Source organism: Strongylocentrotus purpuratus, unplaced genomic scaffold, assembly GCF_000002235.5.
Source record: "Strongylocentrotus purpuratus isolate Spur 01 unplaced genomic scaffold, Spur_5.0 spur5_scaffold_2, whole genome shotgun sequence".
In the NCBI taxonomy this organism is placed as follows: Eukaryota; Metazoa; Echinodermata; class Echinoidea; order Camarodonta; family Strongylocentrotidae; genus Strongylocentrotus; species Strongylocentrotus purpuratus.
This window is the reverse complement of record NW_022145605.1, coordinates 10307193-10331484: the sequence shown is the minus strand read 5'-3', so window position 1 is coordinate 10331484 and position 24292 is coordinate 10307193. Positions and strand designations below refer to the sequence as shown.

The window sequence follows — 24292 nt, the reverse complement described above, 5'->3', positions numbered from 1 at the left end:
TTAGATCTTGCGTTTGCCAAACGGTTTTCATAACACTACAGTCTATTGGGGTAAACGAGTATGGTATAACCGGTCACTCAAAGGCTTTTACTTTTTTGAGGCACTTCTTGATCATTTTGAAGCGCAATTTGTTTTAGGGCTTCAATATTACACCATATTACATACTCTGATAGCACGTAGGGCCGTGCATCTCAGATTTAACATTGTTAAACGATCCCTTTAAGCCATCTTGCTCTTACGGTGATATTATCTATCCCTAAAAATTCTTCTGCAAAATTTTCTAGTTTAGTAATGCTATCCATTGTTAGTAGAAATGGGCTTTGAATAGATTCCATGTGTTGCCAGTCTTGTTCCGACAGTCGATGCTGTCAGAACAAGGCAGGTAACAAATGGAATGAGTTATTCATCATAGATTTATGTAACTTTATAGCGAGCATTATCCGTGGGTTGATTCATTCATGGTGTGAAATGTAGATATGGCTCGTCCTGTCAAATATCATACATTGTATAGATGTGTTTAGGATAGAAATACCCTGTGCAGATTTCCAAGGTGTTTTGTTGTTTTGTTTTCTTCATCATATAGCGTGACCTAATCTGCCTTTTAGATATTGCTAGGACGTAGATTTCATCTGCTTACCCTAATATACAACATGTATGAACATGCAAAACACATAATGAAAGAGTTACTTGGCAGCTGCAAAATAATGTAAACATTCTCCATTTTTGGGGTGAAATCTCGAAAAATAGCCAAACCGGTAGTCATAGTAATATCTCATTCATATTTGATGTTGGAAACTGTGATGGTATCAATAAAAAAATAGATCCTGCTTCAGTATCTAGATAATTAATGTAAATGAGCCTTAAGTGTTAGGAAACTCTTATTGTGTCATGTTATGATTAGAGAGTAACGAGTCTCCCCTTTTCCTACCCCAACCCACCATATCCCTACCATACTCCTACCCTACCCTAACTTACCTCTACCCTTCTGTATTCCTACTGTACCTCCACCTTTCCCCTACCCTACCATACCCCTACCCTACCTTACCCCTACCTACCTTACCCCTACCCTACCTTACCCCTTCCCTACCTTACCCCTTCCCTACCTTACCCCTTCCCTACCCCACCCCACCACCACCGTACCCTCACCGTACCCCCCCCCCCCTGTACCCCTACCCTATCTCCACCCTACCCCCACCATTCCACTCCTTTACCCCCCGCCCTGTCTGTGTCTCTCTCTATACATACAGAGCATGAGTGATGTGAACATGTCGGCAAAGGAAGAGGTAGGCAAAGAATTAAGGGACTCTATTCTTAATGATTTGCCTGCTCAACTCTGTGTGTTCTCCTTATTTTTTTGGAACTGCATTTCATTCTTTTAGGCAGGGCTCGACATTAGGGGTTGCCCCGTGGGCTTGGGCAGCTTTTATATCACGAAAGTGAGATATCGGGATGTCTGGCATGGGTAAATGTACTTCTGGGAAATGCAGATTTGCTGTATCAATCATTGTGAAAAAATTGTCAAATCCCCCCCCCCCCCGAAATATTATTTGAAAGACAAATACTTGTATTTTACATTTTATATGGATGCCAGTTTTGGGGCTAATGCTGAATATTTGGCTGTTTCCATTGTATTTCAGGCTTTGTATTACACATAATGTATGTAGCTTGAACCATATTTGGGTATCTTTTTCACTCTGAAAGAATAAAACCAACTGATATCCCAATGTTTAGGTTTAGAGCAACTTATTGGTGTCTAGCCCTGTTTTGAGTTTTGTTTTGCTGTGTCATTGCATTGTGTTGATGTTCATGGCATGTTATTTTCTGGTGCTTTCCCCACATGTTTCAACTTTTTAGTTTGTGTTCATTTCATGTAATGCCAAGATGGGTGTAGCTCTCAGAATTTTAAACAAATGGAAGTAACCTTCCCCTCTATACTTCTTTAAAACATTGCATCTACATTGCAGGGAAATGGATACTTTTATTCTGCAATGATTTGTAGTACAGTTAAACCTGCATTCCCTAAAAGAATGCTCAGGGGGGGGGGGGGGGGGGGGGGTGGTGGTGGAGAGGAAAAGTCTTTGTCATAGGCAGGTAGTCTGTATGAATGTGTTTTCTTTAATGCAAGTTGGAGTGAGAAACGTTGTTCCAAAGGGAGACCAAAAAAAATAAAGAAAAGAGAATGTTCTTTACAGACAGGTGGTTGTTAAAGGAGGTTTGACCTTATGTTAGATGCACATGTGAAATAATCTGTTGCTGTGATTGGACACAATATGATAATTAATGCACAATTTAATAATTTCAATTATTTAATCTTTTTAATTACCCAATTTCATTTTGCACATGATATTCTATGCCTTTTGATGATGCTTCCCTTTTTTGGTATGACAAACGTCTATCGAGTTAACATCTCTTAAATAATTTAAAATGGATATACAAGTATGTGCCTTCATGTGTACTATTGCACCATGAAAAAAAGTTCTAAATCGGCTATCTCCTTCAACTCTCCCTCCCCATACCCACCCCTCGGGTTTTTTCAAAAATGTTGTTACTACGTTTATTTAACGGTGTTCATTTCTTTTTGTTTCTGCACAGTTTCCAGGCTTATACTTCTTTCACTGGTGTTTGCATTTATGTATATGCACATATGTTTAATTATAAAAGAATTTAAATTATGTATTTCAAATATGTGAATCATGAGATTTTAAAGATGACCATTGGTATGAGTTCCTGCATTGTGTGATTGAACATGACTCTTCTTTTTGGGATACTATTGACTTATTCTTTCACCTTTATCTACACGTACATGTTTAAAAGTGAATTTCAGAATGCAAGAGAAAAGTCTGCTTTTGAAAAGTTACAAAGTGTTTCAAGAGATTATGATTTTAATTTTGTAAATAAATCAGATTTATTCATCATTAATATTTCCTTCTTGCACGTTTCAGAAAACTATGCAATTTATCTGTAAAAAGCATATTATTACATGTATCTGTTTTCATCATTGTATCTTATCTAAAAACTTATTACTGACATATTGTGTTTGACGTGCATTGCATCTTGCACCTTTGTCTTCACTATTTCAGTATTGGATGAATATGGACACAGTTTGAACAGGGACCAAACAATTAAAAAGTGAATCAATTTTGATTTCATATTTGATTTCCTGGTCACAACGGTGACCCTCATCATATTTAATTTGAATTGAAATGGTATTTATTGCAACAAAAGCATGATCAGGCTGAATGAATTACAGTAGAATTTACGATGTGAAAAATACATTATGAAATTGATTCATAGCAATTTCGCAACAGCAACAACTATAGATCAATTTTATTTAAATACTAAGGTTCTAGGAGTGAAAAGGAAGAAAGGAAAGGAATTTAATTATTGAAAAAGGGTCTTCATCATTTATAGAGGTACCCATTACTCAATTTTCCCCTATTCATTTGTTTAACCATACATAAACTTTTCAAAGAGACTTTAATTGCTTTGCTATAATCATTTTTAATCTTGATATAATTTGTTCTTTTGGTGTTTGATACAGGAAAGAGGAGGTGGGAAGTTATCTCATATTTCAGCTGAACAGAAGAGGAGATTCAACATAAGGGTAAGTGTATTTGATTAACTACTCTAAAAACAAAACAAATCTTTCTTGGACATGAAACTTTCATGAATTGTACATGGCAGCCATTTTAACCACTAGAAACTTTTGGACATTTTGGAAATTCAGTTTTATTTTGGTTGTGATTCAGTAAGTTAGCATCATGAAAATTTCTTGAATCTGGGCCTTGTTTCATAAAAGTTGTGAACAATAACAAATGGTGCAGATCCATGACAAATCTGCTCACAGCCAATCAAATGCAAGGATTTCAGTAGCTTATAACAATGATGGTATCTTGTTATTGATAATAAGTTTAATGAAATAGGGGCCTGAACTACCCTTGATATTCATTTACATTTCATGCCCCTGAATGTTCCTTATTTTTTAAAGTACATGTAGTTTATTGCTTGTTGTCAGAATTATTATTGATATTCCCTTTGTTTTTAATGGCGATGGATCACCCAAAACAAACAAACAAACAAACAAACAATGGAAAGAAAATCACTGCAGACATATGTTCTATATAGATAACCCTTTGGGTAGTGTTCAGTGTCTTCTTGTGATGGTAATTCAACTAGATATATATTTGTCATTATGAATATGAAAATTTGTAAGAGAAATATGTCCTACATCTTTGTTTGTAACCCAATACAAGCTCAAGAGACATTGTGACTTTGGGATGTTAGCTGCTTCAGAAATAGTAGTGGTTGGCACTTTTAAAAAGTCATTAGTGAAACCTGTCAATAAAGACCACCCAAGGGAGACAAGAAAAGTGGTCTTTATAGGCAGGTGGTCTTCATGTACAGGTTCCTTTAGTATATGTTTCAATGAGAAACTATTTCCAAGGGAAACAAAATTTGGTCTTTGTTAGGCAGATGGTCTTTCTATACAGGTGGTCACTAAAACAGGTTTGATTGTAGCAATTTAGCAAGAAGCTCTAAGAAATTGATTATCTGAATTTTGCTCTGATGACAAATCCTTGAGGCTTTATTTTGTCAAAGTTGTATGGTGAGATTTGTTATTGGGTTATAGATTAAGCTAAGGGGTAGGGTTAGGGGTAGGGTTAGGATTGGGTGAAGTGTTGGGTCTATTGTTAGTTGATACAAAACAATTGTCGAGAGCAGGTTTTGCACATCCGAGTATTTCTCTGCTACCATTTTTTAAGACAGCCTAATTTGAGTTTTTGATATTAATTGGTTGCTTGTTTCTGGTATTTAATCTCCATACAGTCTGGCTTTGACACTTTGAATTCAATGATCCCGTCCTTGGCCCAGAACTCTAGCGCTAAGATAAGCAAGGCCAACATGCTTGTCAAAGGTAAGTTCTACTCTTTCTTTGTGGTACATGTGCAAGAATATTTGTTAAAGATACTAGTATCTTCTAAGGAACATGATTGCAAGTCCCAGTATTGTTGAGACCATTTCATATATTCTAAATCAGATACACATACAACGTAGCACCTGCATACGACCCATTAGTATGAACTTGCGACTCATTCAGACATGTGGCAGAAAGGTGCCACAGCAAAACTATATGAAATCAGTGTAGTAATCTTGACTTTTCTCTATCTTGTAACACTTATACTGAACCCTTGAATACACATTTAGTCTATGGTCACATTTTTCTGTTCCCAAGATATGCCTCTTTATGTGCAAAGTTTTCCCACACCGATCTTTCAAGGTTGTTTTCTGTGTCGTGTCTGAACAGTGCTTGAGTCAAGAGTACAAGTTCAAGTTCAAGTTCATAAAAATATACGAAGGAAAACAAACATTAAAAAGTTAAACAAATAATATCAATATATAACGTGAGAATAACACAAGCAGAGGAGACACAAAGAACAAGGGGATGTAAACATGAACATTAGTGAAAGTATTAGAAGGTTGGGCCTCATGCAAAAGTCTGTAAATTCTTTTAATCATTTATTTTTGATAAAAAGGGAACAAAAGGAAATAATTTACTTTTAAGTAAATTAAGAAGATTAAAGAGAAGGTTGAGTTCTGGTGAAGGTGCAAAATAAATGTGAACTTTCTCATTCTTTTTCTATTGAAATGTAATCGCATGACCAAACCTCCACTCTATCCTTCACTCCATGAATGGTTTCCTTTTGGTGTTGTAGGTGTGGAATACACCAGGAAACTCCAGTCAGACCGGAGGCATATGAAGGAAGAGATCAACAAGCTCAAGCAAGAAATAGCTGGTTTGCATACAGACATCAGGTAAGCTCATTCAGTCAGAATCAGTGTAGGCAATACTCTGCCAGAATAAAGAGATATTTTGGCAATAGTGTCATGCCTACTTATTGTACATTATACAAATCATGATTCCATGACATTTGCTCCGGCGACAATTGCTCCGCTGTAAATTTCATACACTTATCGAATAACTAACTTCAACCCTGGATTCAACACTATACCCTACCCTAAACCTAACCCTAAACCTAACATAAAACCCTATTGAAACCCTAACCCTAACCCTACATCTTAGACGAAATAAAGCCCGGAGCAATTGTCGCAGGAGCAAATGTCGTGTCACCACAAATCATACATGTTTGTGGGTGCATTGGTATATATGCACTGCATGCAATTTGTAAAGGTCTGTATGCTAGAAAATGTTCTGAAAATGTCTCCTTTTTTTCTCAAATAAAATCACTGTCTTTGGTAGTGACCCTGTTCCTGTCCATATAAATGGAGCAATCTGAATTATTACTTGAAGAGAGTTCATGCTATAAAGTTTAATATTACAAATGCAGTGCTGGAAGATTTTATCTTCTGTTACAGTATAATTACCATTTTTTTTAAAGCAGAACCATTCAGTGAAGAATAAAATGCAGTAAATCGCTCAACCTTGCCTTTTCTCTCATTTCTATGTCACATGATCAGTGAGAGCCAATCACAGCTGCCGGCGAGTGGAGTCCCCGTCACCAGGCAACGGGTCGACATGATGCGAGATGTGTTTGATGAATATGTTAGAGAGAGAACCACGCACAACTGGAAGTTCTGGATTGTATCCTTTTATTAAATTGAAAACAGTCGTACGTTGAAAGCCGAACTCTTTGCAGACTTTGGTTGACCAAGGGAATGAAGAGTTGACTTTTGTCACTTAACCTTTGACCTACAGTGGGTACTGTATTAAGCCCATGGGAAAAATGAATTCAGCATTTAATGGGTTAACAAAGACTTATGGATTGATTAATTGAATTTTAATACATTAGGAAAATGGTCTTTTGTATTTTACATACTGGGTATAGATAACATGGAATTATACTGGAAGTAGACTGTAGATCACAAGGTCCGCGGTTCGAGTCCCGTCGCGGGACTAATGCCCTTTGGCAAGACATTGATCTACATTTGCCACACACAACCCAGGTGATGTAAATGGGTACCTGGTAGGAATCAATGTTTTGAAATGCTAGAGCGCCGCAATGGCAGCACAGCTAAAGCTGGGGTAATAATCTCCAAGTTTGGAAGCACTTAAGCCTTAGTGATTCTAATAGGCGCTATATAAAAACTGAGTATTATTATTATTATTATAATAACCTTGCGAGTCAAACATATCTTACTTTCCTTAGCTTTTTTTTGTCCTCATCCATCAGTTCAGCATTATTATCCGACCTCTGTTTGAGTCATTCAACAGCACGGTGTCAACATCAAGTAATGAGGAGTTAACAAGATCTGTCCGGTCTTGGCTCGATCAGCACTGCTCCCTCCTAACTCTTCGACCCAGTGAGTTTCCCCTTATTTATTAGTTTTCCTTACGCACATGTAGACTATCAAATGGTTATGCTGTTGGTTCTAGGGTGTGTTTCACAAAGACTAAGATCGACTTTAAGTTGGACTTAAATATGGCAGGCTGTTCATGCCACTGTTTGCTCTCACCATTATGATCTTTAGATAATATTTTTTCTTTCAATAATGAATTATCAAAAAATATTTACTCTGTAGATTTGTGACCATGATTTGTACGTCCCTTGAGAGACCAATGTCAGTAAACGGTGAGAGCAAACAGTGGCTCGAATGGCCTGCCATAGTTAAGTCCAACTTAAAGTCTATCTTGGTCTTTGTAAAACACCCCAAGATATTAGGTTTATTGTTGATAGAAGAGCTTTATATTGTCCATCTGGAGCCTGAAGGCCCTTGTGGCTCCGGAAGGATGGTATTCCTTGTTTGGAGCCAGAAGGAAATTAACCCTGTGTAAAATGATACAAGTCACTGCCCTTTCGGTTCCAAACAGATAATATTGATAGAGGTGTGGTGGTAGAGTGGTTTGAAGAGATGACTGGGAGACATTAAGATCAGTGGTTCAAGCCCCTGTATGGCATTTATATGTATGTCATGTTTAGAAATTTTTATTTTCTTTGTTGGCACTGTTCTACCGGTCATGCTATGCTTTATTGCAACCGGAACAATTGCAACAAACACTATGGCAACACACATGGCTAGCCATACCCTAAATGAAGTGATGATGTCAGTGGTTTATTTTCCTTCTGTGAATACCCCGCCACACAGTTAATATTTACATCATTTTTGTTTTCCCTCCTTCTCCAGCCGTTTTGTCTTCATTGACCCTCCTCAGTCGGACCACGTCCATCCTGTCTGACCCCACCCAGATCCCTCAGCAGGCCATTGATGCGGTCACTCGCAAGGATGATGAAGTGGACTAGCTTGGGGCATTGTGAATGGTCAAACCATTAAGCGAAATGCAACAGACTGGAAGATATTTATGTGTTGGTGTGGATGATGTGGATGACTTTGAGGTAAATGGACATCCTCAACACCGAAACCCATAAACAGACATGCCTCAGAGCCCTTAAAGGAAACATTTAACATGCCAGAACGATATTTTTGCTGTGGTAATGATCAGAGAAAGATGTGAAAGACCTTGAGGCACTTGGACATCAGCAACGGTAGACCTTCCAAAAACTGATGTGATGGACGATGATAAATTACCATGCTCTTGTCATTGAGGCATGAATTCAAGGCACTGGGATATTGATGTTGGAACCGTTGAGGAGCCACGTTACGGACTTTGAAATATGTCTGTGCTGTTGTTGATCTTGGAGTTGACTGAATGTATGGTGTCCACCTTAGAAGTCATACATGAGAAAAGAAAGATGAACAAAATTTGACCGACCGTCAAAGAGTTTGTGTACCATCGAGTCTGGCAATATATTGTGCATGTCTCATGTTGCCATTGGAATGTTTGTGCTATTTCCTGATATTCATGTGTTTAGAATTACAAACCTGTGTTGGGGGGGGGGGGGGGTGGGTGGGGTAGGGTGAGGCTTATTGAATATATCCTTATTTCATGGCATAGCATGCTAAATAGGGTAAATATGTGCAAATTGTGCTATTTGCATTCGTAGTACAGATATTTGTCCTTTGCAGTATTTTAAATTCATTTAACACACTGCTTTGTTTGATTAATACACCAATAGGCAACATTGAACAGCATAATCATATCATGTTTTATAAAAACTTCACACAAAACTCATATTTCTGATCTTTATTCTCTAGTTATACCTTCTAAACACAACATGAAAACATGTTATGAAGTCGCATTACAATATAACTCTGAAATTATAAATGAAAATCGAAAATCAACAAATGTTTTATATAAATTTCACTCTGTGAATGATTTTATAAGTTGCAGCTGATGAGTAGATAATATACTATTATTATTATTATGTAACGATAAAAGGTTAAAAGTGTAGAGCTTATATGCAGTGGTTGGTCAGCAATTCAAAGACTATGTTAGACTTTTGGATAGATGTATTTTTATAAAGAGATTTTTTAACTAATTTGATAATAAGTAATAAGGATGATTATAGCGTGATGGTAGGATGCCCAAGATCTAGATTTGGACTCCTTACGTTTCTGCATAGGGCTAAATGCTTGATTTCAGTCTGGACCCCCAAGGACAATAGTTAGTGTGGAGTCCTGGTCTGTGGTTTGAAAAGTAAAATTTCATCTTGTTGACCTTCGTAATCTTGACAGATGCCTGCAACATATGGTCTGTGGTAATTTCCTACGCTATCCGATTCCTGATTTCAACCCTAGACCTAACACGTTACCTTACCCTACCTTATGCTATGGTCACATTACCCAAAAGTAGCCTGCTCGGCGGCCGAGCGGCGAGTTTTTAACTAATTCTGCCCGGCGGCTGCCCGGCCACCAAGCGGCGGCCGCCCAGGCACCGCTCGTTTTTAGGGCATCGCTCAGTCGCTGCTGAAGTTTTAGCGCGGAGTTCAAATTTGGGCGGCGCCTGCTCACTTTTCACTCGCCGCCCAAAATACGCTCGGTGCCTGGGCGGTCGCCGCCCGGGCACCGACCTAATCGCTGGGCGATGCCTGATTCCAGCAGCGACTGAGCAGGCTACTGATTGGTCGGTCGCTGCTCTGATTTGTGACCATAGCTTAACTGTAACCCTGTACTTTGATGAAATAAAGCCATGAGCGGTAGAATCTGTATTTGCCTTTGGATGGCTATTATGGATCCCCGGTTAATTAAGATTTCTTTTTGTGTGTGTGTGTATATACTGGCACTAGTAAAATGTATATGAAATATCCTATTGTAAAATTTAGCTAAGGCTTTATTCATGTACAGTACTTTTGTATAGATAAGTAGAGAGCACATGCTAGGGAGAAGGTGGAAGGAGAGAAAAGTGTTGCCAATTTAAAGGTAAAGTCCGATAGTCATGTCTAAAGACTGGCGAGGGGAGAAGTACCGGTACATGTAAGTAAGTAAGAAATTGTATTCCTGATCAATGCTTAGACGCTTTTAGTTTGTTTCCGCACCGTTGTATGTTTTCGTCTCATTCGTTACTGTGTAATGTGTGTTAGCATAGGGTCATTTGGAAAATCGTTACTAATATGCAGTGTGGATGCAACTATAGGATTAAGACCAAAAGTTATATAGGAGAAGTTTATCTTTTTCACTGGTATTTAGTGTGGGTTAACAAGCAAGAGAATCACGGTCATTGCCAAGAAGCATACCACATTGTATAAACACTCGCAAAAATTTCAAGTGAGCTTTGGAATTTTGTGGATAAATTTCAGAATAGTGTGTGCTACAATAGACAGGCACCAAGCAAACAAAAGTAACCATGATGAATAATAAGATATATGCCACCATGTCTGTTGTACATTTTGGGTTCTTTAACAATGAATTTTAGCTTTACAAAGACTATGCATATTTTTTGTTAACGTAAGATCCAAGTTTGTTTATGTCATTGCACCAAGATACTTCATTAAATATAGACTAGAGGAATGGAATTCTATCCAACCAAGCAAGACCGCAGGAACAGTCGAAACCCTGTTTAAAAAAAAAAAAAAATTGGCAACACAAGATCATTGCGAGCAGAATAAAAGATCATTTATTTTGTTTATAGCATGTTCTGTTACTATGTATAATAATTGTAGCATCTTTTGGTCCTCAGGGTGTTCCAATTTCATGCCAAATTTTGATTTATCAAACATATTCCATGGTGATATTTTTTGTTTACAGAATCAACACATTAAACAAAATTGAAAGATATGGAAATCTCTCTGGAATGATGTATAAGTGTAAGAAAAGTTATTTTCATCAGATAACACAGCTACATTATTAGTGTGCTTTAATCTATATTTCTAAATTATAGCATCACTTCAGGTTTAATTCTAAATTCATGTAAAAAAACAGCAGGATCAGATTTGCTGTTTTTAACTACTCAGTTTCTTTCCAAAGAACCTTTCCAATAAATTAATTTATATAACCTGCGAGTTTGTTACCTCGCCATTTAAACCTAGATCTTATTGTCTGTTGTTTTTGTATTCATGACGAAATTTGCCCCATCTTGTACGGAATGGAAATGTAAAGACAAACTACGTTCACTCATTTAATGGGTAATTTTTATCGGCAGGGATTTCGCGAGGTACTACATGTAGGCGTCGATCTAAGATCGGCAGTATGTGTAGTGGGAATGGGAATTATTTATTTCTGCACGGTTTTGAATTTCGTGCTACATATATGCAAGTATTTTCTCACTAATATCCTAAGATTGTTGTACATATCATTATATCCTTGTCTTAGTCTTTTGCTTGGTCTATCAAGCACATCTCTGTTTTTCCTCCTCGTGTATCATGTACAGTGTAATTATAATTTTTTCAAGCATTCATTCATTTTTATTTGTTACCAATGTATTCTCCTTTTTTGTGCTAGATAGAATCTAGACATTGTTGCTAAAAAGCATTCTCACGTATGGCCGTGAAGCGAATCAATAGGCACAAAGTGGTAAAACTCACTTGGTGGAAAATTGAGTGAAATGCATTTCCCCATGATCTGTACATATTCAACAGATGAGCTGCTACGTTCTCATCCAAACTGTTGTTTTATGTGAATGAACATAGTACATGTTTCACTCATCCCCTCCATGTCTATCCAGGAGAAGAGCTCTTTAGTATCTCTGTTATTGTTATTTTTTTTAAATATCACAAAAAGATTTGGAGAAGGGTAACGTTGACAGTGTGCAATTTTTTTTTAAAAAGGCAAGTATGCATAACTCGCTTTTGTACATGATTAAAGATAAAGTTGCGTTTTGGTCAAGCGTTTTGAACTCAACATTTTCTTTAGCCATTAGATACTGAGGCTGGAATGACTCTTCACGTGTTTCTCTATTGGAAATGCATGTTTAATGAAATGAAATGGTATACAAAGGGTTATATGGTCACTAATTTTCAAGTATGCTCCAAGCCTACTTGCGCGCTTGCCCCAGATAAAAAGAAAGTATGACAGCAGGCAGGAAAATCAGATTGACTGACATCTGGCAAAGAATCTTGATCACCATGCACTTTACATTTTAGGGCAAGTAGTTAAACAACAGCTTTGTTACTGCAGGCATATTGAGCAAAAACGATAATTATTGTTGCAACCTTTTTTTTTACATGAAAGTCAGAAGTGGCACCATTTCTGAAATATTTGTAACTACGGTACACAATTACCATTTCACCCTTCTAATTCACATTTCATACATCCAATTTTTTGGTGTCCATTTGAGGGGCCTTCATAAAAATTGAATATGTAAACAAAAATATAAAAAAATATCACATGTAGTTTGTCAAAGGTTTTTGCTGACACTTTGTGTTCATCCTTTGCTCAAAACATCTGAAATATTGCTGCTTCAAAAAGTTGTTTTGAAATGCTGTCTGTATAAACAAATTATTATGTTTGGATTAGGCTCCCCAAAAACGTTGTGCTGCAGTGAGCATGAAAATGCAGTATTTTGTATTATTTAATCCATTTGTAAGGTCAATGGAATTTGTTGTTTAGTATCATGGTACTCTGTCTGTAATGCATAACAATTCTGAAAAAATGCAGTTGAAGTGCCTTAGCCATAAAAGAGTAACCATCTGCAAGCTCAGATGGTTAATATATTTCCCCAGCACACCTCTGTGACAGTTGCAAATGTACAGCAATTCTGACTTCAATTGCAGTTCAAATTAGTTACACTCCTATTATTTTATAGTACGTACATGTATCGAAGTATGATATATTGAATTTGAAACAGAACGTTTTTTGATACGCGTTCAATTTTCTATCATGCTCTCTTTTTTCTTAAGATTCAGTCCTCTTTTACTTTCTTGCCTATTGTCCCTCCTCAGTTTTGTTTGTGTGATGGTTAGGGGAAGATGGGCAGTGATAAAATTATGTTGAACCTTTTTGGATCACCTGTAAAAAAATGTGTACAAAGGGATTATAAATATGTGAGGGACTTTTTATGTAATGCATATTGTGTGTGTGTAAACTTTGGTTTTTTGGTTTGCCCCATCATTGTAATCATTTGATCTTGACTAACCTAAGTTGAAGGAAAACAATTTACAAAATAAAAATATCAAAGGAAGATTGATGTATTCAGTGTCTTGCATGTCTCATGTTATATGTGCAGTGCTCTATATGGAGCTGTGATGTATGAGAGAGGGGGTGGGGTAAGAGAAAGGGAGGGAGAGAGAGAGGGGGAGATGGGGTGGGGGTTAGGGAAAGGAGGGACAGAGAAAGAGAGAGAGAGAGAGAGAGAGAGAGAGAGAGAGAGAGAGAGAGAGAGATAGGAAGAGAGAGAGATTACTATGTAGAAGAAAGTTGAGAGTACGCTCAGACTAAAGTTGAAAAGTTTCTCCAAAATAAATTTTTGTTTAGAGCATGCTTTAAAAAAGGCATCACAACAAACAAATTTACAAAGGTATCTACTTTCCAAAAATGAAATGGTTGAGTGGACCACAATTCTTTCAATGCTTGAAACTTGAAAGCACAATAATCGTATTTTGTCTCACTGGCAAATATAAACAATTGATGCAATCATTCAAAAGTATTATTTTTGTAGGTCTATTCTATTTTACTTTGTCTTTGATTATCTTGGTGTTCATTGCACTTAACAGAAAAAGGGGTTATATGTACTTAACTTTCTAAGTCGTAAGTCGACCATGGCCCGACTGGAGATGGAGTAATGAAATGATGAGCACAGGAAACAGATTATGTAGAAACTTAGTTTATTTCACTTTTAACAATTTATCATAATTTATCATATTTAACAGATATGAACAGCATATAACATACTCTTTAATCTTTATACAAATCTGCTGCACATGAACATATTAGTTACTACTTGCACCACTGACCATTTTCTAACTAAATATAATTGTTTAAAAATATCAAAACCATATACATGCAAATATGTAAGGGGATTCTGTACAAATATTTTAAACTTTGTTTTGTTCATTAGGACTAAAATGATCATGTATTGTTCATGATTGATCAAAACTCTAATGGTAATGAAGGGAATAACGGTAGTGCTTGTAAACTAAAAGTAACATCTCAAAAAATAGAAAAAAAGAAGCCAACACTTGTTTGATGTCTAAGATAAAAACAGTGACACAACAACTGAAGCCCAATAAAGTTGGATGTTACTTTCATAGCATTAAAAAATGTAGTACTGACCCCCCCCCCAAACAAAAAACAAAAAGCAATGCGGGTATCACTAGGAAAAAAGGGTGCCTTTCAAGAGTATGAACTTCCCCTTCCCCATAAATATGAATATAAATAGTAACAGCAATAATTTACCTATTGAAGAAAAGACACTAAAATAATCACCTTATATTAAATTATACTAGTATGAGATACTCAAAGGGTTAAAAATTAAAAAAAGTTTTTAATCAGTGAGAAATTTTTAATGATATTGAATGCATGAATGAACAAATATACAGATGAATAAATAAACAAAATGTTATGAATATTTGGAAGAAGTGATCACTACAAAATATGGGAACCTCCAACTTGCCAAGTAGTCATGCCACTGTTTTGTACTGTAGGGCAACTCTTTCCTCCGTTATCAATCTTATGACTTAGCCAACAAGCTAATTCAAAATTTATCTTATGCGTTTCCAAAGAGAAGATCAACTGAAAGTCACAATATTTCAGTGTATGAATATTACAAAAAAGTGCAATATAGAATCAATATCGTGGCAAATGTACGACAATATATATCAAAATATATGAAGGTCCTCAAAATTCTCATAAATGCACAAGAAATTGGTAACAATATGTAAGCTTTAACAGTTCAAAAGTTGTTTGCAATCTTCGAAACTATGAACATACAGGAGAGGTGTCCATTTCAAAATCTCTAGTCTTGCGAGTTTGAGACTGTTTTCTGGTTTCTACTAGCTACAGCAATGAGACGACCGTATCCTTTGTTTTAAGCCAGAAGGGCGTTAAAACTCACGTCATATTATACAGAGTTAATACCCTTCTGGCTCCGGATGATATCTAAGCTTGGCTCACTTTCAACCCATACTTGATGGCTGGTGAAATTGTAGAAATTTCATAATCCTCAAATAATGTGCAATTTTAAATATACTACAAACTAACTTATAGCAGATGAAGATAAAAATATTGCTTTTTCTTTCACAACATATAAACAGCTATTTCATATTTGTATCTTCTCCCCAAAAAGACTCTTTATCAAGTACTTTCATATATATATCACAGTCTGTCATATATACATGTAGTTCCATATTAACAATCAAACATTGAAAGTTCATGTCATATATTTTGATTGCTTTTAAATCATATATCTAAATCCACATATCTCCTAAAGGGTACACTGTACTTCTAATTGCAATATATTTTAAACTACCTTGACGTTCAAAAGCAAGTCATAAGGGTGGAAGTTACATGGAATGATTTGATTCTCTACTATTCCCATATAGAATCCTTCATATAGGTCACTGGTATGACAATGTTCCTCAAAATGACCACCAAAAGAGCTCAGAGTCTCAAGATAATCCAGAAAAAGCCTTTCATACTAATCTTCTTTCTCCTCATGTTCTTCAAATTGGCAATGCCAGAGCATTCATCTTGTTCACAGGAACTGCATCTCCAGATTATTCTCGTCCACCAATCTCTCAAAACACAATCCTTCAATTGGCCACAGCTCAGTGGTTCATCTGATCATTTTATCACGAATAAGAAGCGACTGCATGAGTTCTGATTCGGCCTAATTCTATGACCTGACAAAGTAGCAGGAGACCGGTCACCCGGCTTTGATGCAAGAGGGCTAATGAATAAAAAACAACATTCCTCAAAATGACCACACATGGCCAGACTTGTTTCTAGGTTGCTCAGTTTAGCAACACATGTAATTCTTTAAATGTTCCTCCAATTGTCCACATCAGCCAAGCTTGATCAACATGTTCCTCTGATTCCTACAAATTCATCAATGGATGATACCGTTTAAGAATCACTGCTCGTGCGAAGAAAAAAAAGGGCTCCTCAAATTGACAACGCTAAAATAGTCTTGGGTCTGTAATCCCCATGTACTTGGTTCTCAATAGAGTTGTATAGACATAGCAGTGGAGCCATCTTTCCAGATAGGCGAGGCTGCGATCTGAGCCCGGCACATTGGACAGGTCTGTTCCCGATCAAACCACATGGCCACACAGTTTTCACAGAAAATGTGCTGCAAAGAGAAGATAACAGAGCAATCATATAAACAGTTATTTACAGATTAAGAAAGAAAACTATTATAATATGTCATTAATAATGCTTATCATGACTATACTGATACTGCTACTGCTACTACTACTACTATGAACAACAATAAATCAAATTCATAATGTATGGTTTTCAAGACCCTTATGATATTATTCTAGCTAAAAAATAGGAATAATAGGATTAAAGAATGCTTCATAAGAAGTAGCCATATGCTATACCTGGATGGAGAGTGGCAAATGTAAATTGCCAAATCCCCCCCCCCCCCAATAGCCTTCACATGCAGGTTATTGGGTGGTCTTTATAAAAAGGTTTGATCCTTACCTTGCAAGCCAGCTGGATAGGATCTTGAAAGTCGTCCTGGCATATCGGACAAGCCTCACCAACTCTCCGAATCTGGTCCTGTGAGGGCGATATTCCATATTGCTGCATTTGGGAAGAAAAAAGGAATTCAGTTGTAAATGTGATATATGCAGGTGCATGCATGGTAAATATACTCTATGGCCTTAAAATCATCTATTTGTAATGACTGCCTAATTCTATCTCATTTGTACCGTGTCTCGAGGGAAAGCACAAAATAGACAAATTTTGATCAACCAACTTCAAAGTTATGAATGTTCCAAAGGGTCAGATCACTAAGATAACAGGAGTTGCAAATAGGAAAATTGGCTATGTGTATATCTGGATAAAAATATTGGAAATTAGGGTTCGCTACATAATGGTCTTAATGGAATCTCAAGACAATTCTGAAAAAGAAGATATCAGCTAGGTCACAACAAGGTGACATCAAATTATAAAATCGTATCATAAAATCATAACACAACAGTAACAACAGTATGAAATAACAAACAACAATAATAATTGAATTGTAAGTGTGGATTTTTTCAAATTAAAAAACCTATGAATGTCAGCACAGGTATTTTATTATTTTTGTTTTTAATTCATGCTGTGGTTACTGTTGCGTTGTAATGATGTTATGATATGATTTTTTAATATAATGTCACCTAGTTGTAATACTAGGCACTTACCACATCTATAAAAACATCATGTAGAGACTTTCTTAAATCCTTCTGTTTCCTGTACACAGTAAAGGCCTGGAAATGAATGACAACAAAAAGATTTAAAAACGTTCACAGAGTGGTTAATGTTTTCATATAAAACAACGTTCTACAGGGCGCCATCTTTTTCCTGATAATGTACCAGAGGAAATTGTAGACACTCTTCACCAATAACCATCCTTGTATTTTTAATGATTGAAAATTGTACCTTTGATGAAGAAAACAAATTACTTTTTTTTTTCCTTTTTCTTTTCATAGAAAATAAAGAGTAATGATAAAGAGAAGTTTAGACATTAAACGAAATTCTTCTTCCACAATTCAACAGCTTTTCTTGATGCTAAGCAAACATTAAAAACAACCATTGTGTGCAATTAACATTTTGCATAATGACGGAAATTTGTCTGTTCGGAGCCAGAAGGGTATTAAAGCTTGGTTAATGTAATGCCCTTCTGTCTCCAAGCACATGATATAATCCATAGGACATGAATGCAACAGTTCATCACCATAATCAGCCATATAATGTCCCAATGGCTATCATTACATATTTTGCCTCCATGTTACAGTAAAACACTTAAATGTGATCTTAACACAGCAGCCATTTTACTCAGCTGAGCTACATGCTAAGTAAAATAATGACATAATTCAAGTATTGAAATGAATACAGGCCCAGAACTTGCAGATTCTACTTACTTTAAGTATAACGTAAGCAAATGTTAAGAAGTAGCCGATGGCCCAATGTGATTCCCTGTAGTCTGAGAAGTAGGAGACCCACATAGGAAATGCCGGAAGAAGTCGATACATTTGAGATATCTCCTCCAGAGCACGGTAGATTTTACCCTGAAAGACAACCATTAAAAAGAAAAACTGAGCATGTTTTCTACATCTACCTTTCAGAACAGTATCAATAAATCTTACACTTTTCTTTTTTGCCCAAAGGGCTATTTTGAGGGTGGCAAACAAATGTAACTCAGCTCAATTTCAGTGCATATTTACCTAGGGCAATTTGCCCCTACACTTAAAAAAAACAAAAAATTAACAAACAATCAAACTTACAAGAACAACATCAGCAGCATCACACATGTTTTGTTTCCTTCAATTTCTTTATTTTTCTATTTTTTTCAAATTCTAGATGAATTTAGTGCTGATCAATTGCAATAGTTATTTCATTTCCGGTAATTGTATTTTATGGATTTTATATCTTTATTGATTTTCCTCACCACTGGCCAAAAATATATTATCCATTTTACTCATGTATCCATTCATATTAAACATATCCAACATCTGCCTGGCTTAATATGCTTATATGGTCTGAGGTCTGATATAAATGTTTGATATTTTTCATATTTGAGATGCCGGAGTAACAAGACGGCTGCTGTTTGCATCATTGATTCTCGGTGTACAATACCTGGTCATAATGCCAAATCCAATCCTTTTTTTGCAGGTCAATGGTCTTGTACTACTCCGACTTCACTATTTTCATCAAAATAGCACTAAACTCAAACACCGCTTGAGGCAACCTTCGCATGCAAAACTGCATGTACAGTATGTACGTACTGGCATGCACAAGCATGTAGTGCGAATGGCGAACCACTTTCATATGAGTTTGCTATTGCGGCATGTATTCTGTGCATGCATATGTATGTTTGCCCTCATATTTGTCATTCTAAAAGGTGCATTCGTAATTATGCAACAAGAGGGTCTGAAATTTATAATAATTACAAAGATTTTGTAATAGTTTAGTGGCAGCTATGTCCAAGTATTTACTGAGCTCTGTGTTGTAAGATACAGATGAGGTGAAGCTTATTACACTAACATCATCATTAAAAAGAGCAGCTGTGGTTATGTTTAGATGATGAGCTTACCCTTTTCTTGAAGCTGAGGACTGATCCGGGAAGTAAGGTGACCAGACACTTGAGTATTAGTGTTGAATACTTGACAACAAAATCAGTTATCCCTACACACCATAACACCGCCCATAACGTCATCACAGCGATGTTCGGTGGCAGGAACATAAGACTATGAGAAAAAAAGAGAATGCATAAAAATGGTGAGTTTGAATTTAGTAAGGACCAATCCCCACAAGATATTTTGGTGTAAGTTCTAGTATCCTGGGCACCATTTCACGAAACCGTCATCAGTAAAAGTTCGCTAACAATCTAACATCACATTGAAAAGCGTGTTTTCAATGGGATGTGAGTGAACTTTCGATGTATTGGAAGGAGTGCCTGATCCGTCATCCAATCCAATCCAATCCAGGCATTTATAAAGCGCCAATATCGAGTTGCCTAATCAAAGGTCCCACAAATGTGCAGGAGAAATGTCTTTTCCATTGGTAGCAGCAAAGTTTCTTCTGTTCATGTATTCTATCTGTTCACCTATTCCAGAAACTTCCGAAGTCCCATTTCTTTTGTTGAGGACAATGCAATGTACTGTATTCTTACTATTGCGCTCACTGCTGTGTATTATTTGTATACCGTATTTGCCGGCGATTAAGGCCGCAGCGCCGTATAGGCCGCACCCCCGATTTTGACAATTAAAAAAAAAAAAAAAAAAAAAAAAAACTTTTGTCGAAGACGGGATTTGATCTCTTGCGTACAAAAGTTGATGTGACTAAAATCACCGCCTTAGATCGCTCGGCCATCCCGCACTGATGCTAGCCTATGCAGTTTTCTGTGATGTATACATTGCGCCTCTCTCTTGTGTATTGAAATGGATTCAAAATAGCGACTTCGAGTGATGGATGCTTGCGGCAGCTCCGTTAAACAGGCCCTTCTTTTACATTTGCAATGCAATGGCAGGAACTTAGATCAAGATCTATCAGCAGATGTTGTTTTTGGAAGTTTATTTTCGTCTTCATGTCAACAATGCAAGATAAAATTGTCGGTAAGGTGTGTGGAAATGTCCTGTACCATAGTGGTAAAGTTATTGTACCTTTAGTAGTCCCATATGTTCAAATTCGTGCTCGTTTTGACTTACTTTTTTTTTTTTTACTCTTTCGCCGCATAGGCCGCACCCCAACTTTTTGATATTTTCTCTTCCAAAAATACTGTGGCCTTTACGCCGGCAAATAAGGTACTAGAAATCACAAGACATAATATGCCTCTCTTATGCTCACCATTTATAAAGCTGTTGTTCTTGTAAGGCGTAGTATATGAAGATGATGTTAATGAACAGTAATCCCAACCGCATCACTACAGATAACACGCTCCTTTTCTCCTACAATTAAAAACAAATAAATCACCAATCAAATTTCTGGCATCATTGAAATTCAAATCTTACAGATCTATATGTATGGCATATCAATTCAGATAACAAATCTTTGAAATAATCCAAAGCTCTTTGCCACATTTGTAGAGAATAAGGATAATGTATTCCCTCATCAAAATATAAATATAATATTCATCTCCATATTCTCTTTTTACCATCTATTTCCAAATTCTCACATCACCTAAAATAAAGAGAGCATTTTTTGTTTGTTTAGGTGGGGGGGGGGGGGGGGTGGGGAGGGGAGACGGGGAGGGGAGACGGGGAGTGACGAGAGAGCATACAAAGAGAAGGGATATGAAAACAAAAGACGGGGAACATAGTGATGGTGGTACAACAAGGGCATGTAAGGATATGGAAAGAAAATGACAGGGAATTTGGCTTGAACCCATTTTGATAAACAGAGCAGGTAACATTCTACATTTAGAAAATTTGTAGGGTTCAACTTACCTTCAATTCAATTTCTCTCTTAACACTGCTACTATGATGAACGAATGTTCCAATTAGACCAAGGAATACTGTCAAGCCTGTTGAGTACATATATGGAAAAAAGATATTTCATAAAATTTGCTTATAATTGTCTCTCCCTCCCCCCCCCCCCCCCCCCACGAGCCAGAATCTGCATGTACTAAAACAATAACATACATGTAAAATGAAATAAAACCTTCTTCAAAAGCTTAAAACTCAATGGTCCATATTCTACTAATTCAGCTAAGTACACACCCTGGTCTAAGATCACATTTAACAAAGGAAAACAAATCTCACACTTACTTCCTTTGTTAAACCAGATTTTAAAACAAAAGCTATAGCCCATTGACAGGTCTAAAGTTGTGTATAATACGGGCCATTGTGCTCCAGTAAATTAACCTCCTTTGCCTAAAATCTAACATCTTTAAAAGGATCTTTCAACCTCCAAAACAATCGATCGCCTATTCACTAAAAATACTACGTTTTTACAATTTCCTATTGACTAAAATGATGTTCTACAAATACAGCAAGTTTGAAAGTTTGCTAAGCATGACAGTCCAACTGACATGAACGCACCATTAAAAAGAGACTTGATAGTAAATTAAATTTCTCTCATATGTATCTTGGTTTATGACAGCTTGTACATGTACGAGCAGGTATTTCTGACAAACGAATATTCTTACCCAATCTGTGGTCATAAGCTAACTTGCATGCCAAGATGAGAACAAAGAGGAGTAGCTCAGCGATCCCCTCTGACAGGTAGTTGGACAGGTTTGTGTCTGCCAGGGATCCCCTCCCTCTATTCTGATCCCTGTCTCCTTCTGCCTCTGCCTCCTCCATGGATGCACCCCCTCCTCTTCCCCCTCCTCCTCCTCCTCCTCTCCTGCCACCCTCTGGGCCACCTCTAGAAGAGGGGAACCTCCCTTCGGAGTCTGGCATGTCGATGACGACATCCTCGTTCGGGTGTCCGTCTGCGGCCTCTACGTCTGGAGGTGGGTCCATGGTCTGGAGACCTGGGATCATGTTCTGGAGAGCATGATTGAACTGAGTCCTTATACTACTGGCTGCCATCGCGTTACAGACGTCTTCAACGATGCTGTGGCTCCCAAGGAAACAGAACTTGCATATTACCTCCCCATGTCTAACAACTGGTATCTGTTGACATAGAAGAGATGAAACTTCTCAGTTTATTACAAGAATCCTTGTTTGATTGTTTCAATCAATCGAATAACAATTTGCTACATGGACTGTACAAGGCCCTAACAATCTTTTTGTCGTGGAGGTCCAGAGCAAAATATTGGAGGGGGCTTAAATGCTTGTAATGTGAACCGTACTGTACCATACCCCGCCAGAAGCTTGCCATGCAGGACCACCTCCCAAGGTGATCCAGAGCGTGCCAAGGCAAACTGTACTGTACCTCAATGAGGACCTAAACTTCTACAAGCGTTCTGTACCGGAAGTGATCTAGGGTGCCAAATTGCAAAAGTTGTTATACATGTATTCCGAAATTCACACAGAGAATACAATGAGATCTGCTTTATTGCTATCCAACAGCATCGGGCGCAGGCCAGGTTGCTCGATAATCGTTCAAAGTGGCACGCCACATAGCTTCACCTTTGACATGTTGCTACGCGTTTCAGGATTCGGTATTGGCATTGCCATTGTGCTCTCTGCTTCAGCACTCAGTGTCAGCAGGCCCTCTCTCACTTAAATTCAAAGTCGCTCGAGCGGATTAGCCACTGGGAGCGCGTCAACTCACCGTACAGCACTCATTGCGTAAAGTTCTATGTGCAGGATTGACAATAAAAGATCTAGATTTCCGATTCAATTTTCAAAAAAAAAATTCCAACAGTCAACATCAATCCAAAGTCACTTTGTCAGTGATTTCAAATGATTAAAAAATATCGACAAATGTCTGTTTTCTTCACAAAACCAGACGGTTATTTCTTTCTAGATCTAGTGTTATGATATGAATTCATCTTCGAGAGTTTCAACTTCTATTCTAACTCAGTTCTAACGTTTGTGTTAGATCCGATTAAGTATCTAATCTTAACTCAAATAAGAGCATGTGGGACTGTGGGGAAAATTGTATTTGACTTACCCTATTGATTCTTGGTAGCCTAGACTGTCATCATACAAAAAGGAACAAAGTACAGTAGTATGCTTCAAACATTGACACATATAATCAGTAGAGTAAAATAATAAGATAGTAAAACATAGAAAATGTACGATTTAGTAGAACTTAGAAGACGTCGTACGTGCCCTCAATCGCAATCTTCAGTGACAGGCAATCATGACGTCACTAGTGCATTCTCACAATCACCACTGAAATTAAAATACATAACATGTACTTGGTAGGATTCCTCCAAAAGATGCCGTAAAGGAGGTGGTATGATAATAATGATCATGTAGAAGTAATAATAATGATGATCATAGTAACAATAATACTACTACTAATGATAATACCAATAATGATAGCAATAATAATAATAATCATTGTAGACTACCTGATATTAAACATACAGCTGATATTCATATAGTGTATACTAGCTATAACAATAACAATAAATAAATAAAGTAATAACAAAAACAACAACAACATTAATAGAAATCAAATAATGATAATCATAACCATAATAATATTGATAATCATAATAATGATAATGATGATGATGATGATGATGATGATGATAATAATACTGATAGTACCAATAATGATAATAATAACAATAATCCATGATCGATCCATTAACTTTGAAGAAATAAAGCCGCTATAATTGATTGATGAAACCAGGCGCGGATCCAGGGGGGGGGGGGGGGGGAGGGGGAGCCAGCGGGCCCTGTCCCCCCCCCCCCCGCAAAAAAAAAACCAACAAAAAAAACTGAAAGGG

The 24292-nt window shown here is 37.0% G+C and overlaps 2 protein-coding genes across 4 annotated transcripts in view; one reads left to right on the top strand and one right to left on the bottom strand.

Annotated features, from left to right (window-relative positions):
- The window catches only part of LOC583678 (MLX-interacting protein), a 46491-nt gene extending 36739 nt beyond the window's left edge, over positions 1-9752 (top strand). For 2 of the 3 annotated variants that reach the window (XM_030991626.1, XM_030991625.1), the window contains exons 12-18: positions 1248-1283; positions 3542-3604; positions 4828-4915; positions 5715-5814; positions 6478-6601; positions 7191-7320; positions 8143-9752. In XM_030991626.1, the coding sequence (XP_030847486.1) occupies positions 1248-1283; positions 3542-3604; positions 4828-4915; positions 5715-5814; positions 6478-6601; positions 7191-7320; positions 8143-8258 (657 nt within the window). In that variant the 3' untranslated portion in view covers positions 8259-9752. The remainder of the gene's footprint in view (positions 1-1247; positions 1284-3541; positions 3605-4827; positions 4916-5714; positions 5815-6477; positions 6602-7190; positions 7321-8142) is intronic. The other variant, XM_783579.5, reaches the window with a different exon arrangement.
- Positions 9753-15752: 6000 nt separating this feature from the next.
- On the bottom strand, positions 15753-23711 carry LOC583657 (RING finger and transmembrane domain-containing protein 2). Its single transcript, XM_030991624.1, has 9 exons — positions 23503-23711; positions 22085-22556; positions 21384-21460; positions 20785-20885; positions 19532-19685; positions 18360-18506; positions 17640-17705; positions 16936-17037; positions 15753-16579 (listed from the first exon to the last, which is right to left on the bottom strand). Exons 2-9 carry the CDS (start codon positions 22470-22472, stop codon positions 16448-16450), a joined length of 1167 nt encoding a protein of 388 aa, XP_030847484.1. The 5' UTR covers positions 22473-22556; positions 23503-23711; the 3' UTR covers positions 15753-16447.
- Between the last annotated feature and the right edge of the window lie 581 nt (positions 23712-24292).

Bases quoted from the DNA above. Each gene is read 5' to 3' on its own strand.
- LOC583657 (XM_030991624.1), bottom strand. From the start codon at position 22,472: ATGGCAGCCAGTAGTATAAGGACTCAGTTCAATCATGCTCTCCAGAAC. The intron at 18,507-19,531 runs GTAAGCTCATCA...GTTGTCTTTCAG, and splicing joins TCCTCAGCTTCAAGAAAAGG to GGTAAAATCTACCGTGCTCT. The intron at 17,706-18,359 runs GTAAGTAGAATC...ATTCATTTCCAG, and splicing joins TTGCTTACGTTATACTTAAA to GCCTTTACTGTGTACAGGAA.